Source organism: Drosophila innubila (genome assembly GCF_004354385.1).
Source record: "Drosophila innubila isolate TH190305 chromosome 2L unlocalized genomic scaffold, UK_Dinn_1.0 4_B_2L, whole genome shotgun sequence".
In the NCBI taxonomy this organism is placed as follows: Eukaryota; Metazoa; Arthropoda; class Insecta; order Diptera; family Drosophilidae; genus Drosophila; species Drosophila innubila.
The window spans coordinates 10,063,309-10,083,830 of record NW_022995372.1 but is presented as its reverse complement, the minus strand read 5'-3'; the positions used below and the strand labels follow the sequence as shown (position 1 = coordinate 10,083,830).

Genomic DNA, 20,522 nt, shown 5'->3' with positions numbered 1-20,522 from the left:
TCTATTATTATGAATATACCCTTGCAGAGGGTATTACAGTTTTCTGTGTCGTTTAAAGTGTCGTTTTATACTAATTACATTATAAGGAGTCGATTAAAAGTAAAATCTTGAGATTTAAAATTTTTAAATTTTTAAATTTCAATGGGGGACCCTTACCATCAACATAAAACCATGGCTTCGATGGACGAAAAATAAAAACATTTAAAAACAAAATTTGAATACGAATTAATATAGAGACCGAATCATGATCAAAGTGACACTCCGCTTAAAAATCGGTAAAGTTTTGACAAAGCTATGACAGTTCGAAGTTGCTCAAGCCTCTGATCTAGCAACTTTACAAGTCAAAATATTTCTTAATTTTTACATGATTTTTTACAAGAAAATGAAAGGCCTTAGAATCGAATTTAAAGTTTTGTTTTATACTAATTACGATATAAGGAGTTAAGTAAAAGTAAAAACTTGACATTTAAAATATTTTATTTTCAAAATTTCAAAGGGGGACCCTTAGCATCAACATAGAACCGTGGCTGTGATAGTCGAAAAATAATAAAATTTTCCAAATTAACAATATTTGAATACAGAATAATTTGACCCAGCAACTTTACCGATACAAACATTTCGGTTTTCAGTTCTTGAAAGAGAATTTATTTCGATTAAGGTTAAACGGTTCGTTTCGGTTCACGGTTCCGATACCGGATACGGTGTTATTCTCTATATATATAACAATATCATAAAGTTAGCAAAGCAACAATTGGTCAAAAATCAACCTTAAGTATGCAAACCTCTTTTGTTTTATTAAGATATCTCAACCAATCTCACAGAATATTTATATATTTCGTGTTAAATTTTATTGAAAATCTTACGACTATAACATACAGATGGCATAGAAACAATTTCTCGAAAATTAAGTACAAGGGTATCAAATTTTCGTAGTGCCGAAAATAAACATTATTTTTTATTTTCTGACATTATTGTTGTTGTTGTCCTTTCGTCCCGCCATGTCATAAAAACATGCTTCATCCACAGTCCTCCCCCCCTCCCTTGCTGCTGTCACATCCACAATTTGGTTGCTGTGTCGCGTCTGAGTTTTCATTTATTTTGCCGTCTTTTTCGTCTCTGCTTTGGCTGACATAATTTGCTAACTGAAATGGAAAACATTTTCGACAGACGTTCCCGGGCGACGGTTGCGTCCAGGACGAGGCAGACACGCGCACCAATTCACACAAACACATATACACACCCGGAGATGTGGAAAAAAGGGCCACACACACTAACACACAGAGCAACACACAGACAGGCAACAACAGTACAGACAGGAAAAAGGATGTCGACGCCGAAGTTGTACAAGTATTGTATATATTTACTGTGTATGTGTTTGTATTTTGTGTGTATGTTTGTATGTGTGTGTCCTTCAGCTGTTGCTGGGTCAGCCCATTGTCTATTGTGCCCGACATTCACATTCCTTATCGATGTTGTTGAGGACCTGCCCAAGTCACAGTCACAGTTATGAACTCATCCCTTTTGTCCTTTCACTCGCTTGTTTATTCTATCATTTTTTTGTTTGTCTGTTTGTTAGTTTGATTCCTTTTATTAAAAGCAAATGCTTGTTGTTGTTTTCGCTGCTTCTGCTGCTGCTGATCGGTGTCCTTCACGACATGTCATAAACCCGAACGTTGGCAGCAACAACAAATCAAAGTTGAACACAATATCGAAGCTTGAATGCTCTCTTAAGAAATAAGAAAAAAAAAAACCCATCAAAGAAAATATAAATGTTTCAAGAAAATATTAAATACTGGTCGGGAATAAATCATAAGCTTTGTAACAAAAGTATAAAAAGTTATTTTAAATTTTTGACTTCAATATATTTAATTCACATTAAATTTAGAAATTATACATTTCTGTAATATGCAGCATATATATTTAATTTTTAAGTTTATTTCAAAGTTAATATACTCTCAAAAACTGAATACACTGTATTGTTATAATACCAAGTGAAAATGGTTGCGTGTGGAAATGTTTTATGGTCTGGGTCTGGAATTGAGAGTGGCTTGTGTACTGGGTCTGAGGTTTGGGAAGTTCGAGTCCAGAGTCTAGTTGGAATTGAGTTCGGCGCTGTCTGGACGCCACAAATACTAACTGTGCCGACTGTTTCTTTTTTTTTTTTGCCTTTGTCTTGTTTAAATGACAGTACCTAGAGAATATAGAAATGCTATGTACAATGTTATATTTGAGGACATAAGGACACAGTACTATTCGTTATGCCGGAATGTTCTTTGCACTAGCTGTATATTGTTAGATCCAAATTAATGTCTAGCCAGGAACAGGCGCTAGTTCGTGAGGGAGTCAAAACTCATTACCAACCATTGCGTAATCACATTTTGGCCCCAAATCCTTACCAACTCTCTCAACTGGACGACAATTTTCTTGCGCGAGCAAGCCAAAAAACAAAAAAAAACGATAAAAAACATAAAGTAAATAAAACAAAATGTGCCAAATTATTTGCTAACAAATATTTCGTGTTAAATTAACGTCAAGTTGCTAATATTCTACAATTTGAGGTCCAGCATGAAAACAAAAGGTAGTGCTAAACGGACGGGGGCTCCTAACTAATAAAAACTCATTTGAGTTGGGTTGTTAATGAGGGCGCAAGGAAAAAGCATCGCACACGTGACCATCTCCCTCTCTCTCTCTATCCTTCTATCTCAATTTCCATCTGTTTCTGAGTTTGTAAGAGCTTAAAATTTTGTAACATTTTCAATTTATAATAAAAAAATTGAAAAACTATTTTTATAGTAAAAGCGGAAATTAATAAATGCAATAGTTGATTTAAACATTAAATATAAATATTTCAGAATAAAACAGTTTGATAAGATAAAACTTCACATTTATATTTTGAAAAGGTTTTATTGATTTTAATAGTTTCAGGACCTACAAAATACATTTATTTCTATTCACTTTACGTTTAAATAAATTTAAGTGAGACAGAAAATTAATATTTTATTTAGCTAATATTAAAAGGAATATTGTTTATGGATAATATTTAAAAAATAAGATGAATTATTAATAGAGTTATTTTATTTTTATAGATTTCATTCTTATTTTATAATAATTTCTCATTTTTTATATACTCCAATAAAATAATAAAATATTATATATCTTTTCTAAATCTTTCTGCTGTTGCTTCTCTAACATTTGCGGTTTCAAAGCATAAATCTCTATGCTAACTATTAAAAACAATTGTTCTGCTACTGCTGCTTCTTCTTCTATTTTTTTAAAAACTCTCATATGGCACTGACAAGGGCCCATAACTTAAACAGAAATCAGCTTTTCATGGCCGCCAGGCTTGTGAGATGCGCCTGCAGACAAACGCGATAGATGCAACTGGAACTGCAACTGCAACTGCAACGTGGAGAGTCGAGTCTGATGAAGAAACAAGGTCTGCGTCGTCATCAGCGACCCAAAGGAAGTCGAGGTCTTCACGTTGCTGTTGTTGTTGTCTTGACTTGGCTTTATCTTTGGCACAAGGTTTGCCTTAACTTACATACAACACAGTGGCAGTGGCAGTTACAATGTTGTTGTTGCTGTTGCTGCTTTGGGTGTCTCGACGTCGACGTCGCCAGGTGATGAATGGTAATGAAAATGTTGCCGTGGCAGTTGTTGCAACGCCGCTTTGTCTGCCATGCCGTCAGCTCAGCCAACTGCCTCAATAAAAACTAATGCAGTGGCAGTTGTTGTTGCTTTTATTGTTCTTGTTGTTGGTGTTGTTGTCGGTCCGACCGATAATCATCTGCTGCGGTTGTGGCCATGGCTGCTTTTTGTTGCTGTTGTTGCTGTTGGCTTGGCCCACTTGTTGCCACCGTCAAGTAGCAGAAAAACATAAAATTTTATGCATTCGTATTTCTTGTGCAGCGCAGCGCACACCCCTCCCCCTCCTGTTATAGTCTCCTGCCCCCTTTGCCACCCAAACAATTGTCGGTTTTCTCTAACGTATTTTTGTTGTTGTTGTTGCTGTTGCCTGCTTGCTTGGTTCGTTTTGATTAATCTGACATTGTAATGCAAAAATCCATTTGGCAGCTCACAAACAGCAGCAACAAAACAAGTTATTACCAAACGAACAGCTGGAAGCATAAGGTTAGGAGTGGGGGGAGTGGGTGAAGTGGGAGGGGGAGTCTCTTACAACTAGGCTCGTGTTCAACCCAGTTAAAAGGCCAAACTTGACCTAGCCATGGAATTTAGACATAGCTCTTGCATTTGAAATTGTTGTTTAACAAGAGAAAAGAAATAAAAAATCACAGCTGCCTGGTCAAAAGAGTTATGGCCTGGTAGACGCCTCCATTGCAAGTTGAAGCACAAATTTCAACTACCTCTTCTCCTTCTTCATTATTCGTGGTGTGCTGCCGTTGACGCCCACGTTCCTTGATGGCACGAGCTGTGCCCAGAGAGAGAAAGAGGCAATAAAATTGCGGAAATGATTTCAACAAATTGATAGGCATCGCCAAACTGGCCAACTGGTCAAGCAGTCATCCAGTCAACTGGACAACTGGCCAACTATAGTTGGCCTCACTAAGTAATTGCTGGGCGCGTCTAAAAACGTGCACAAAAATCGCACAGAAAACGCGAGCGAACCGCGCGCGCTTTCGATGTGCGTGACCTGACCAAGGACAAAGCCAAAGACGCTGCTGGCAAATTGAGTTAACACCACCCAAAAGCCAAAAACAAAAAAAAACAAACAAAAAAGTTGGTTTATAATTTATGATTATGGTTGCCAACTGAAGTGACATTTACTTCAAAAATAGTTTAGCTCTTGTTGTTGATTTTATTATAATAATTAAAGTCGAATGTCTTCATTGAAATAAAGAAAGTAGTTTTGAATAGTTGAAGAAGAACTAATTGTAAAGTTAGAATAAAGATTTTTATGTCAAATTAACTAAAGCAGATAATTGATAGACCAAATAATTGATAGAATCTGAAATAAACTGACATTTAATTGCGTAATGCAACTTAGTATATTCTTAATCTTAGCTTAAGAACCAAAAAACAAAATGCAAGATCAAATACGAAAAAGAACAAAGTACTAAATAGAAATGGCACAAGTGATATTTTAAAGAACACTCCTTTAATCTAGACTCTAGAGTCTAGATTAAAGAACCTAAGCTCTGGTTATATTTAGAAATAGATTGACAGATATGTCGTTAATCTTAACTGAAGGACCAAAGAACTTAATAGGAACTAAATACGAAAAAATAGGACTATTTCACTTATCAAATAAAATTACATTAGTAATTTTGATGTAACGCCCGCTGTCTTTAAAGAAGTTTCACTGTACTTCCGACAACTCTAAACGACGTAATTTTGTATCTGATTGCCTAGTACTTAGGCTGACTACAAATGAGGGAAAATACGTTTTGCATTGGAGCAAGTGACAAAAGTCACCCCGAAAACTAATGTGCCCACAAGGCATTAAAGTTCATCGCACAAAACCGACCACAAAACCACTTAGATAGAATCCCAAAATTCAGAAGGACCAGAATCCGTAGCCTGTAACAAAAACTCTTATCTTAATTATGCATTGAAAGTCGTGAAATTTCTCTGCCTGGACTTTAAGTTGCCAGCGAAGCTTTAATGTGTTTCAAAAAAGATAGAGAGTGAGAGAAAGAGAGAAAAATAAGGACGACAATCAGGACGAGGACGTGGCACGAAATGCATGTCTGCCAACGCCCAAAGGCGCTGGCTATGGTCTAACAACAACAACAACAACAACGACAACGAAAACGACATAAACTTGGAATGTTGAATGTGCCTCAAACTTTTGCTGACATGACTGTCACTAATGCCAAACACGCGCCAAAGTTTCAGACACAGACGCACACACACGCACACACACACACACAGATACACACATATACATATGCAATGCATACACGCACATGAAACAACCAACATTTGGCACAGAAAAGCACACAACAAAGTTTTAGATGAACACACTCAAACACACTCAACACACACCCACACACAGACACATTTACATATATACCAACACATAAAACTGTGTCGCAGAGCGTGTTAAAGGCAAAAGGCGTGTAAGACAGAGATAGTGCGGTGGCAGAGAGTGACAGGGAGAATGGTAGAGACAGAGAGAGGAAGAGCGAGCGAATGAGGCGCCTGGCGCGTCTAGTAATGCAGGCAAAGGCAGACAGCGTCAGACATACACACACGTAAATGAACACATACACACACACACACACATTCGCGAGAGCGCAAAGCGACCGACCGACACACTTACGAAGCTAAGCCGAACGCTATGCTTACGACTCGTCGTTGCTTCCAAAAAAAATAGTAGTAAAATAAAATACTGCAAAAAAAAAAGCAATTTCCCTTGGCAGTGCCGTCGTCTCGACAGACACTGCCCAGCCACCCAATTAAGTAAGCCATGAGTTGACCCAGCCCACAATTCCACCTCATCTCCTTTACCCTGAGCCTCATCATCACCCATATCCTCACCGTCTTCTCTTTCTGTCTGTTACAACTTCAAGTCCAACGCACAACCTACAGCAACAAAATTTGTCTGAGGACGTGTCGCTTTTAACTATTACTGTCTCTGTTGCACCAACGCAAGCCAAAGCTCTCAGCCCAACCCGCTAACCCACAACCCACAGTCCACAACCTTGCATCCCCGTCTCCAACCCTGGGCATACTCAACAGTCAGACGCCAGGGCAGACAAAATAAAGAAAGAATCATTGAAAGTTCTGCGTTGTACACAGACACAGACACACACACGCATACACTCTCACTCACACACTCACTTGTAGTGCGTGTTAAGTCTTTGTTTTTGTGTGTGTAAAGCTTTATCCTGCTCTTGCGTCTTTGCGACTTTCTCCCCTCGTTCTTCCATTTTGTTGTCATATTTGGAGTGTGTGTGTCTGTATGTGGTTAACTAACACGAAAGTAGCTCATGCTTTTCTGCATACCCTGTAATTTAATTACAACCTATTTTCAGATGGAAGATTTTATAGCAATACTACATCTATAAAATTACTTTATATATAGTCTAGTTTTATTATTTATTTATTATAACAGATCCCATGAAGTACTTATATATTTTTTAAGATAAGAATAATTTGACAAGTAATGATATTTTAGTTAAAAAAAAAATATAGTTGTCATAGGAACAATCGGTTAAGAACTGATAATCTTATCATAATTCTTTTAAATTATTTAACCCTTGCACCCAAATAGATTTCTAAAACAAAGTTTGGGTGTAGAACAAACTAATTACATACATTTTAATCCTTTTTATATACTAAACTATTTGTATATTATTTTATTATAGCTTAATTTTTGAAAAGTGGGAAAATAATAATAAAATCATTATCTTAAGTTTAATTCATTGAAAGCTGGAAACTTTTTTTAGGCCTTGGAATTTTAAAAAAGATTTTTGTGAAGTGTATTTAATCTTCGGTAAGTCTAAGCTAATTTTTTTTTCTAGTTTGTTTATTTTCTTTGCTCTAGTGACTCAAGTCCTGAAACTAGGATGCATCTCTTCTAGTTGCTGCCTTCATCGATTCCTGCGTTTCATATTAAATTTATTGAAGTAGTGCATGGGACGGGGAAAGGGAAGAATAAGGGGGTTGACTGCTGACCCGCCAGCTGTATTTCTTCACTCTTTTACTCTCTTGTGTTGTCAGTCTCTCTGTATCTCTCTCTTACTCTCACTCTAGCTGGTGTCTCATGTTTCCACAGCTGAAATGGTGTCAGTAATTTTATTTTTTTTGCTAGCTTTTCAATTTCAATACAATAAATTGAAAGACTCAAGTTTAATAAGCCCACGTGCATTTATAAGTAGTTGTTGTTGTCACTTAGGCAACGACGATTGAAATTGTTGTTTTTTTATGTGTGTGTGTGTTGCTTTCAAGTTTCCAGCCGACATCGACACGTGTTGCCGTCAACTCTTTTTTTTTTTGGCGGAGCTTAATGATTTACGGTCACACACATTTGCACACAAACACACGCATAGCGTGTAAACAGGTGCCAAAACAGTGAAACAACAACAACGAAAACAAACCAAAACTAGTTGGTCAACAATATACAAAAATAAAAAAAAGACCGAATTCAATTGAAACTTTTTACACTGAAAACATTCAACTACGCATAAGCTGCTCTAATTGTTAATAATCTGACATAAAAAAAGAGAGAAAAATACATTTCGATTGACGTTCCGGCTTGTTATAAGTATTATTTATTATTTTTGTTGTTATTGTTGCGATTGTGACTATACTTTATAGCTGGGGACATCAGTTGGGGCATATTACGATTACACAACTCTTGGCCCCGTCCGAAGTCTACAAAGTAATTCGGGTAGTAGCTGAGTAGGCCTAAAATTTGCCATGGTAAGGTATTTATCATTTCATTTACAACATTAAATTGTGCAAAGCCTAAGAATCAAAATAAATGTGATGTAATTTTAAATAAAGAGCAAGATTGAAAAATTATTCCATACGTAATTTTTTGTTGTTGTAATTTAAGACTGTAAAATAATATATATACAAAGAATTCTTTAGGTAAGAGCATCTCACAGTCGACTTATTATTATTGTTACCTTATTCCACGTAGCTATCATTGTTAACGGTCAACAACAATAGAAATTGATTCGAACTCACCTGAAAAGAGAAATAGATGATGGAGACAAGTAAGCAAAAGCAAATACATCTATGAATATATGTACTTAAATACAATACAAATTATACCTCGCATAATTAATCTTGTCTGATTTGTTTGTGTCAAGGAAAAAGAGTTATCTTTTACAAATATTTTACTTATAAAAATTCTTTCAAAATCGGAGTACTTCATATGATAAATTTATATTGTTGTTTTGATTAAATGCAAATTAGGCCACCCCTTCATCGTATTACTTATCCGTTAATTAATGCACTCATGTAGAATATAAAAGCACACATTTATAATGTTGGCTTTATTTTCTTCCTATACATATACATTTTATTCAATATTCCGAGGCACACATAAATAATTCTAATTTATTTTTTCAGATTTTTTGTTATTGTTGCCAGAAGCAATTTTAATTGCAGTATTGCCTGCAATTAATTTGTCAATAAAATTCATTTGGCTTTTAGTGAAAGAGAAGCTAAACAAACACAAAAATTGCATTAGGCTGTTCTAATAAATGGCTGAATCATGTGGTGGGGAACGGAAAGGGGAGGAGAGAAGAGGCGGGAACAAGTGTTGGCAAAAATGGGAAAGGGACTGCGAAACAGTTTTACATGCGCTTCGCTGGGCCTCGTCCCGCTTGACTTTGGTGCTAAGATTTATGTTGTGCCGCATGCCAGCAACGTTAGCCAAAATGTCTTGCTCCCCAGCACAACCCCATCCCTATACCCGACCCTCCACGCACACCCCTCTGCATCCCTTGGCACAACAGATTGTTTGACTCGTGGCCTGGCAAATTATTTTACAATTTTTGCTGCAATCTATTTATTTTTTTTTTTCTGACGTTGGGCGTTGATTTTTCTACAAGTCTTTCAACCGCCAAACGGGTCAGCTATACCCTGCTCAATCCCCTCGTTTTCTCTGTCTTTCTTTCTCTCTTTGTGTCTCCCACACCTTTCTCTATCGCTCAAGAATAATTGCATTTGGCTTTTTAGCCATAATGCAAAATGCAAATAAAATGTGAAAACTGAAGAGTCTCTAACAACGGTTTATTGAGAATATTCTATTCTTATATTGCCTTTATTGATGGGGAAGTCAATTGTACGCTATAAAATAGCACTTATAAAAATGTCAAGAAACTTAAAAGTAAACCAATATAAAATTTACTAAAACAATTTTATTTATAAATATTTGAATTATTCACCCTATATATAAGTACGTTAAATATACTTAAATGCAGGTCTACGACACTGTCATCTTAATATATATATACGATTTGTGTCAGCTTATGATATAAACAAATAAATATGGCAAGCAATCCAAATAAATAAAACAAATATAGTACCAGATGTGTCTGGCAGGTGCAAAATCAAATTTAACAAGGTAAACAAAAATTAAAAAAAAATTATATATAAAGGCAAATAAAAAGACATGTAACTTATTGAAGGAATAAACTTTAAATAATATAAGAAACACAATGTTAAATTAATTGAATAAATAAAATGCAGTTTAATCAGGTGAAAATAACGTGTATATTTATTTACTGATCTAATTTGAAAGATGCTTGGGTTATCCAAATGATTCCAATGGAATCTGTGTGTTAAAGAGAGATTTTGATATTGTCTGTTTATTTGACAGATTAATCAAAATTAATAATACAATACAAATGAATATACTTTATGGTATGTGCGACTCTTGTTTCATTTTATAATAAATTATTTACTAAGCGTCATCTATAAAAAGCGACAAAAATTATGATAATCCGTAAAATAAAAATTATATTAATATAATTGATAAAATCTTAGATCGCCTAATTAAATACTTTCATCAATATAGACTCCCTTGCCTATAAATTTAATGTGCACCAGCAACAGCTCGGTGGGAAGTCCTTGTTTGTACGGAATAAGAGGGAGAAGGGCATGTAAATTATAGGAGTGCTTGCAGTAATATGCAAATCGCGTTGACTTCTTTGATGGGCAAAACGCAATAAATTGAACACAATAAATTCATTGAAAATAAAAAATAGTACAAAAATGTCAACAACGATGCGTCAAATAATAAAGGGAGTGGGGAGGGAGAAACGAGAAAGAATAGGGTGTCGGCTAGATGGTTATGAGGAAGGGGGGAAAAGGGTAGGCAATTGGCGACAGTTTGTTTTGTTTGTGTCGCCAGTCGTTGGGCGAGACGCAATCGCTGTTGTTGTTGCTGCTGCTTCTATTGTTGTTGTTGATGGTCCTTTGCGTGCGTCGACGTCGGCGACAGCGTCAAAATGGCGTCGCCAATATGTCGCCCAGCGTTGGAATATGGCGACAGCGTCTATCCTAAACTCCGGACAAACTATTTTCCGCGCCTGCCACTGCCACGCCTTTTATTTGCTGTTGTTGTAATTGTTGTTGTTGCTGCTGCTGCTGCTGCTGCTTGTCGGCTGGGCGCGTTAATTGCCCCCTTTGAGCTGACTGACAGCAACGATAAACGAGCAAACAGTTGGGAATGGGAGATGGGGCATGAGGCATGAGGCATGTGGCATGTTGTGTGCGTTTTGTGTGTTGGGGGAGCCTTTTGTATGCCGCAATATACACACTAATGCGTCTCTAATGTTGCTAAAAATTTGTGTGCAACAGCAACAACAACAACATGATCATTATCATCATCATCTTCCACATCAGCAGCGGCATTTGCCTCTTCTTTTTTTTTGCCATTTTTAATTTAGCAAATGTTGTAAATTTACGCTAATTTATTGCGTGTCGCCTGTGCCGCCAGTCGTGGCATCCACATACACACACAGTCGCCGCACAGGGGCATTAGTCACTTGCTTGGTGGCCAGCTAATTGCCCCAAAAAAAAAAAAAAACATAAAGTAACAACAACAACAAAGAAGAGAAGAGAAAAATAGCCACAGACAGTAAGGCAGGCAGGCAGCCAGGACATCTTAATCGCCATTAAAAATACAGTTTTGATTTACAGTTCAAAAGCAGTTGTAGACAAGCAGTACCACTTTAGTCAACAGTGTCAGACTACAAAATACCCTGTGCCCGGGTCTAAAGCAAACCTAAAAATAACTCACTTTAAGAATGTAAAAAAAAAACGAAAGTTCTTCGACTTCTATAAAAAAAAGGTATCATTTAAAGTATAGGTGAAGTTTTTATTTAATTTTGTGTTTTATTCATAAAGTTGTCTCATATTTAAAAATAAACAAAATTTTCAAGACAAATATTTTAAGTTTAAAATCCGGCAAACTAGAAATAGTAGAAATAGAAAAATCTAGAGTAGTTTAAGGAAAAGGAGAAACAAGAAAAGTGCGAACATAATTTAACAATGCTTAGAAATATAAATTATAAGGCTTAACGTGCAGAGTTCAGATTGGATTCGGGTTACAATGAGACAGAAAGAGAAACTTCTACACCAGGGGGAGAGGAAGTGGAGAGGGAGAAGCGAGGAAGGAGCGAGTTAGGAGGAGGCACGCTAGCTACAACTGTTGCCTTCGCATGATAACAATAAATCACGAGTTGCAGCAAAAGCAACAACAATTCTGCAACTGCGCGACAGGTGCAACTATTTTGTTTCCCTCTCCTCTCTCTCTGTCTCTTTCCTTTACGGTCCATGCAAAGTGAGCTAATTATGACCATGATGCAGTGACAAAACAGCGAAGCAACATCAACAACAGGAACTTTGGCCACAGGCCACAGCGCATGAAATAAATTGAGGGAGTCTGGTAGCGTAAGGGAGATAGAATAACAGAGTGAGAGAGAAAGAGAACGAGAACGAGAGATGGGTATAGATAGCGAGGCAACATTTAGATAGATGAACAGACAACAGAGTTGCCAGCCATTCAGACCACATCAAAGCAACTCTAGCACGAAAATGCCTTCTAATTACAACTTGCGCTTCGCAGAGTTTGTGGATGTCAACATTGTCAGTTGTCCCACTGTCCCGTTGCTCCGTTGCCTCTTTGTCCCGTTGCCCATGGATCCATCCGAGTTGTTTCCTTGTTTTGCATAATTTATTGTAATGAGTTCGCGATGCCCGCGAGATACACAATGCAATGTGGCTAAAAGACATTGGCCCCAGGGGTCGACAAATTTGGCCACGGTGGGTGTATAAGCTAATGCTTTTCTATTTTTAGTAACAAAAGTAACAAATTTATCGATAAATCTTGTCCATAAATACATGATTTTTAAATACAATAAAGATAAGCAACTAAAAGTAAAATATTAGTTGCAATTATGTTTGTCGATAAGTAATTAGTATGAAGTAGTGATGTAAAACAACTCGATACATCGATAGACAGTTTTTAGCAGAATCTATTTATAGATATTTATGCATATTTCTTGTGCAAAAACTGCTTAATTGATGTCTAAACATCAATTTGTCATATAAAAATAAGCAAATAAATGAAAATATATAATGATATTACATGTTAAAAAACCAAGATCGAATTTTAAATCGATTTCACTAGTATGAAGGGATATATGTATACCGATATCGACTAACTGTTACTAACAAATCTGCTAGATAAACCCATTTCCTGAGGTAGCCAAAACTTAAATCTTTTTATTATGGCTTTTTATTAATTTAATTTATCGATGTATAGTATAGCGATTTACTGGAAGTTTCAGTTATTATCAATTAAGAATTCTACTTGATCAAATATAATACCTTTCAATATGGAAATACATTCTTCGATAGACAGCTCTAATCAGATCAATAGTATTTACATGTTTTATCGATCACTAAAATAAAAGAATAATTATTTTTTTGCCCATTGCTACTTTGCTGTTGGCAACAAGTCGACAAATTTAAATTAGCATAGTTGCTTGACTTTCATACGCCATTTCCAGCCATCCTTATTTCCTTTCTGTCTACTCACCCCGACCTAAATCTTACACCTCATCCTTGCACGTTGGTCGCTGGTTTTCCAGTCATTTTTAGCTCCCCATTTAACACCACTGTAATTTATGATTGCACTGTCCCATTTAAGTGTCTTCTTTGCCGCAAAGTGCGCTTAAAACAACAAACCACGTGATTAATTTAAATTAATGCGTCTCGTCTTTTTCCTTGATACTCGTAAAATAAAAAGAGTGAAAAATCGTAGCAAGAACCTTTTCAATTTAAGAAAAAACGTCGCACAAATTTTTCATCACGCTTTAAAAATTGTGAAAAACCCACAGCAACAAAAACCAACAAACAAAACGTCAAATTGGAAATACACACAAAAAAAAAAACAAACAAAATATGTTGAAAAAAAAAATTTAAATGGAAAATGTGGCGCAGCAAATTTTCAATTAATGTGCGCCGCGAATTGCAATTGAAAAGCTCGCAAGGAAAAATTCTTAACGCCACTCAAAACAAACATCAAATATGGCAAATGCCAGAGGAATACTCCTACCCCTGAGCCCCCTACTCATCCCCTGCAACCCGCTGATTGTTTTGTTTGTTCAGCAACTGCACTGAAATATTAATTAGCGCCCAAGTCAAATAAAAACGCAGCGTACTAAAAATAGAAAAAAAAGGCGAGAAAAATGTGTGTTTTTTTTATTTTGAGGCATAAAAAAATGATGAGAGAAGGTCGCTGAGGGAAAGAGGGTGGTAGCAATGTGGAAAATGCAATCAGTCTGAGTCGCAAGTTGGCCAAAAAGTCGACATGTTTATCTGAAGAACAGCAGCTGCCACTGCAGAAGAAGCCCGCAACAAGAAGAGTAACAAGGACATCAGCCCGTAGCAATTAAGGACATTCGGCAAACTCGTAATGGGGATGCAAAGCATGCGGCTGGCATGCTCCAAAAGATAAATGCTGCCTACATAGCTGGAAAATCTGTGAAAATCTGTGCCCCAGAACAATAATAAAGTGAAGGCAGCAAGAGCAAAACTTGGCCAGCAAACCACCATGTTCTAGGTCCTGACTGGGCCAACAAGATGGTGAAGGAAAGGAGCAGAGGTAGGGAAATCAAGGAGAGCAAAAGGAGACGGAACTAAAGGATGAGGAGCCAGCCACAAACTGGGTCAAAATTATAAACACGTTATCATCATGCAAATGGCACAGGGACATGCTAACAAAAGTGGGCCAGCAGCTGACAGAGACGGCAAAGAGAGCGAGAGAGCGACAAAGAGATAGAGAGAGTGAGAGCGACTGGCATAGAAATTATCCTGACCAGGCAGGCAACATCACCAATGGGCGCAGGAGCTGCACCCATATCGTCTGTGGCACTGCGGCACTGTTGTTGTTTGCTGTTGCTGCTGCCTGGCCGCAGGACATGCCAAACTGTGGCATGTACCTCCTTGCTTCATGCCACACATGACATATCTTTGCGTCTCCTTGTGTGTCTCATTGCAATACCAATTTGGGTTGACTTTCGCCGAAAATCTATAGTACATTTTGGGGCTGCTCTTTAATAATTTCAACATTTGAAAGCAGCATTTGTGAAAACTTTTGATTTATATTTTAAATTGTTTTTTAAACTAATAAAATTTGTACTAATTACTTTTACTTTTCGTAGATTTTTCCAAGGATTTGATGACTTTTGTCAGCTTTGGAAAGATCTTTAATAAAGACAAAAATTTAAAGTAACATTTCTATTGAATATAAATTTCTTTTTAGAATAAAACAAAGTTATATATATTTACATATTTATTATTTAAATTCCATTTAAGAAAAAATCCCCTCACGCACTTCTTATGTCTTTATAAATCCATATGGGCTTAATAAACATTGAAAAATTACAACAAGATCCTACAGCTTTTCAAAAAATTAGCACAGTCTTGTCACCAATAATTCTCCTAGTTTTTCAGAATTCCTCTTAACTTTTTAAAAATGTAAATGTAACCTTGAGATACTTCGGGCATACTTTGGGACTTTGCGATAGTAGAAATAGAGTTTAGCCAGTGAAAAAGTGGGCGTGGTCGCTCCAATGCGCTTCGCTGCCCAGCAACAACTCCAACAGCAATAACAACAATTTGATTGATGTAAATGGCCACACAATTCGCACAATAAAACAAGTTGTAATTGCAGCTGCCGGCAATTCAGATACAAGATACATTTCTATCTCTATGTGCATCTATAGCTGTATGTGTATTTGTAGATTTACTGCTCTACAACTTGACTCAAAATGAACACTTTAGATTGCGTGTGTCCATCTCCAACTACAACTCAAACTTCAATTCCAAGTCCAAGTGCAAGTGCAAGTCTTTATACTAGTGATTCACTGTAATTATGAAAAATGTACAAATTGCGTGAGCCAGAGGTTTCGGAACTGAAACTGGAACTCAAACTGCTGTTGGATTAACCATTTTTCCGTTGAACTAATTACAAATGCAGACTTTAATTAAATGATTAAAATCGTTTTCGTCAGAGACAGAAAAAAAGAGAAACAGAGAGAGACGGAGAGAATGAAATAGACTTTAAGACTGGCCGCTTGGTCATCATTCTATCATTCAGTCAAGTCAATCAGTCATTCAGTTTCTTAGAAATTCTCACACAATTTTCGCGCGCTTTTCACTCGTTTTCCGTGGATGCAAACGGAAATGGTAAACTGTACACAAATTGGCCACAGACTTGAAGATTGTTGCAGTTGCAGTTGCAACTACTATTGATGAGCATTCGTCACACAGATGTCCAAGATTGTGGCACATTCTCATCAGCATGTAGGGAAAACTGGAAAACTGAAAAGCTGGCAGGAAAAAAAGTAATCAAGCAGCCAAGTAGCCACAAAATGCTCAACGCTGTGAAACTCAGTAAATTCTTTGAGTCTTACGAATATGGACCTGAGGTGGAAATTCAAATATTTCTTGAGCTTGTGACATGTGGAATGAGGATCGTTCAGGCATTGTCCATTCTCGCTATCTCACTCTCGCTCTCTTTCTCTATCTCTCTCTACCTATCTCCTTCTATCTTTCTAGCTGAGTTGTTTAATTGCCAGCTCACGTTTTGGCTTTGGCTTTTGACTTGATTGCTGTGCCTGTCGCATTGACATTTGCGCTCTGCATTCTGCCAGACAAATCGCTCAGACAATTACAGCAACAACAAGAGCGACAACAGCAACAATTGGCAAAACAACAACAATTGCAGCACGAACAACAACTGCAACAATGGCATTGAGTCAGATAATCAACAACGTCGGGCAACTCCAAATGTAATGCCAATGCAAATGTCAATGCGGCACACACACAAACACACACACATACACCACATTCATACATAAATTATGCCAAGTCTGTGCCATAACTATGAAGAGGCCACTGAGAGATAGGAGAGTGAGTATCGCATTCTAAAAAAAGGGATTGAAACAGAAAAGAGTCTAATAAAATTACAGAAAAAAACTAAAAAAAAAGATAGATTATTTGTTATAATTTCCTATCCCAAAAAAAAAAAAGAAATATTGATGCATTAGTCGATTTAAATTAGAATTTTCGGATTTCCTGATAGTCCGAATTTTCAAAAAGTGGTATTTTCTGAACTTTTTATATTATAAACATTGGTGAAAAACAATTTGGATTACCTCTGCATTAGTTAGTGAAAATAGTGTTTTTAATTTTGTTTATTTCATATTTTGTGAATATATTCGCTATTAATCGCATGTTGATTCACATCATTTAATTATTGTATGTATAATGTATTTAATAACTAATGCCTAAATACATTTTTAAGTTCCCTCATTTAATATTTTTTTTTTTGTAGCAAGGTTAGAGCAATTATAAGACACATTACAATATTTTCTTCTCCGAATTTGCACGCTAATGAGAAACAACATTTTTTATTTAATAGATTTCAGTGTATGCAACTGTGATGAGAAACAAATCGGAACATCGTTCTTTCAAAATTGTATGTGTACCATTCAATTTTAATGCGGTTTTTTTTGGACATAGAGAAATCATTATTATATTTATATTATTTTTACAATTTATAACGACACTTTTGTGTGTGAAAGAAAAAATATAAACATTTATTGGAACAACATAACGTAGTAAATCTAAAAGAAATGCAAATTAATCGAAAGTCAAATTGATTTCAATGCTGCTATCTAGCACGCTGTCATCTCTAACAAAGACAGAGACGTTGAATCAATGTTGCCGCATTGGGCTCATGGCATCTTGGGGACGAGCTATGTGTGTATGGTACATATGTATGTGTGTTCATGTGGGGAGTTCAAGCCACAGCACGTGTTGTTGGCCTTGGCTTCATGTGGCAACTTCAACAGCGTCAACGACAACTATCGACTGTGGACTATCGACGCCTGTGGCTTTGTGGGTGGGCCAAGTCATCGTTTGCCGAGACGTGTTTAGTTTTTAATTGCAAATCAGGTAATGGCAAGTGGCAAGAAGGAAAAGAAGGGGAGAGTGTGAGACAGAAGATGGGGAGTATAAGGTGTATGGGAGAGCATAACTGTGTAAAAGCCGCAACGCGTTGCGCTCTGCAACATTGAAAACAAAGTTCAAATAAAGCGGACACACAGACCGCTCCCCCTTCTATCTGCGGTCCGTCCTAACCGCTGACTGACTGACTGACTGACAGGCGAGGCATGGCACATCAATTCCACATGAGTTGAGGCCGCATTTCATGCCCCTCTCTCTCTCTTCTCTCTGTTTTCGCTCAGGCCACGTTGCAGGCGGCGGTTGCCCACAATTTTTTATGACCGCCGCCGTCGTCGACGTTGTTTGCATTTCTACATTGTTGCAGTTTGTTGCAGTTGCCGCAGTTGTTGTTGTTGTTGCTTTTGCCGTTTGCCGCTTTAAATGTAGCGTGCAAAACTTCAGTTTTAATTGCCAACGCATGCATTGGACCGCCACCTGGCTGAGCTGTCGCCCCACATTCCCCGTCCCCTGCCACCTCCTCCACCGCCAACACAGCCCCAATGCTTTTTTTTTGTTGTTGCTGATTTTTCAAATATATGTTGTCAAAGAGGCACACCGACTGTCAACTGTTCCTGTGTGGGTGGAAAATCGTGTCGTTGTCACAGGTTCTGTGCCCAGCTGCAAGTGCAATAACAATGCTAAAACACACTTCATTTACTCTCACCCCCTCTCTCTTTCTCTCTTCCTTTCCACCCTCAGCTCACCCATTGTCAGCGCATAGGTATAAATATGAACATATATATTTTTTCGTATTTTATGCAGTTTATACAAATCTCATAAATTTTCTATGACGTGTCGACAAAACGGGGCGTATACGCAACGAAAAGTGCAAATAAAAACAACGACTGCATAGAGGGTACAAATCAAACATAGTCTATATTCAGTTTTCTATATTTTTATACCTATTTATACTTGAAAAAAGTATAAAAATAATAAATATTCATATTATCTATCCAAATTGTTATTTTAATTTAAGAAAAAAAAAAACAAAAAATAAATTAAAGTGACAACAACATAAATGCGTTAACTTATTACCTAACTTCTTTATAAATAAACATTTTTTTTTCATATTTATTATTTTTTATTATTTTTTGATTATAGTAAATTTAGCCTAATCCTAATTTATCCTTCAGAAGCCGATTAGCTAGTTTTTATCATTTTCTAAGCTCATATTGCGACTGTCGCACTTATAGCTCATTAGAGATGTGAAAACTCATGCTGTACACATGTATGCAATCAACTTCATATTCACATTTATATTCATAATGAGTAGATAAGTCCAGTGATTACCCCTGACGACAATATAACTTATTATAGAATTTTTTTTGTAGACCGCACGATCCACAAATATAGCAACAATTATGCACAGGTGATGACTTTGATGACTGCCCAACGGACTGACTGATTGACTGACGCATGTGTCATTGTCTTTTATTTGCTTTATCGTTGTTTGGTTTATTGCGCTTTGCATTGGTTTGATTTGATTGCTTGTTTGTTGGTCGTGTTTGACGCTTTGACTTTACACCTATTTGCACAGGTAAAACACATTGCAATGGACACGGCGTCAACCGTAGCATTCCTCCACACCCCCGCAAATTTGTTTGCTTGGCTGACAGCTTTACCACGTCAAAAGTCCTTTATCAAAGCAACAAAACTTTTGCCAGGTCAAAGGCCCAAAGTAAGTACCCGGCAGTTGTTGTTGTTCTTTCCCCGTTAAATTGTTCCTTTAACGCTCTTACTTTAGTGGAAAACTGATTATGCTTTTCTGTGCCTTTGAGCTGAAGTTCTTACATTTTTTTTATAATTATGTAGAGGAAGATGCAAAAAAAAAGCGAAGCCTAAAATAATACATACTGATAATTAAATTTATTTTAAAAAATCTTGTTTTAAATTTTAATGAAGTAAGTTAAATTTATACATTTCTTCTTTATTTATAAAAATAATTACTTTCAAAAAATTAAATTAAAATAAACTAATGGCATTTAAGTACAAAATGTCGTTGTTTTTTACAGAGATGAAGAAAATCGGCAAAATTATTTAATTTCTTTTAAGAACTGAAGGAAAACCTCGATATAAAAGCTTAATGATTAAAATTATGATAATTAAGTTTTTATTTCTTTTGAGAAGTGGAATAAATAAAAATTATCATAACTTACGTTAACTTGTATTTTTCTACAGAATTAAAGAATAATATAAAATAATACATGTTTATGTGCCAAATAAGTAAGTTTAAATTTATGAAAACTTTAAAAAGTACTTTTCAAATTTAATTCTTGATAGAGTTGCAACTTGTTATAAGGTTCAACTCAGTTTTTAAATGGCTTAAAAGAGTTCTAGACTTCTGGTTTATTACTATTAGTCAATGCAATTTTCGACGCTGACTCAGCCAGCAGAAACAACAACAACCGAAGCAGCAGCAGCAACAACAACAACAACAACCGAAGCAGCAAGAACAACAATATCAACAGCAGCAATTTGGGAAAAGCTCGTTGTCAAACATTTGCATTTCGCTTGAA

The 20,522-nt window shown here is 36.4% G+C and overlaps 1 protein-coding gene across 2 annotated transcripts in view; it reads right to left on the bottom strand.

Moving 5' to 3' along the window:
• The window catches only part of LOC117782051 (ski oncogene), a 98,215-nt gene that overhangs the window by 51,929 nt on the left and 25,764 nt on the right, over positions 1–20,522 (bottom strand). Inside the window, exon 2 of one of the 2 annotated variants that reach the window (XM_034618973.1) lies at positions 7,959–8,658. The exons of the other annotated variant lie outside the window; for it this stretch is intronic. Within the exon in view, the coding sequence (XP_034474864.1) occupies positions 8,599–8,658 (60 nt within the window). The 3' untranslated portion in view covers positions 7,959–8,598. Of the gene's footprint in view, positions 1–7,958; positions 8,659–20,522 lie in introns of those variants that run through there. 2 annotated transcript variants of the gene reach the window in all.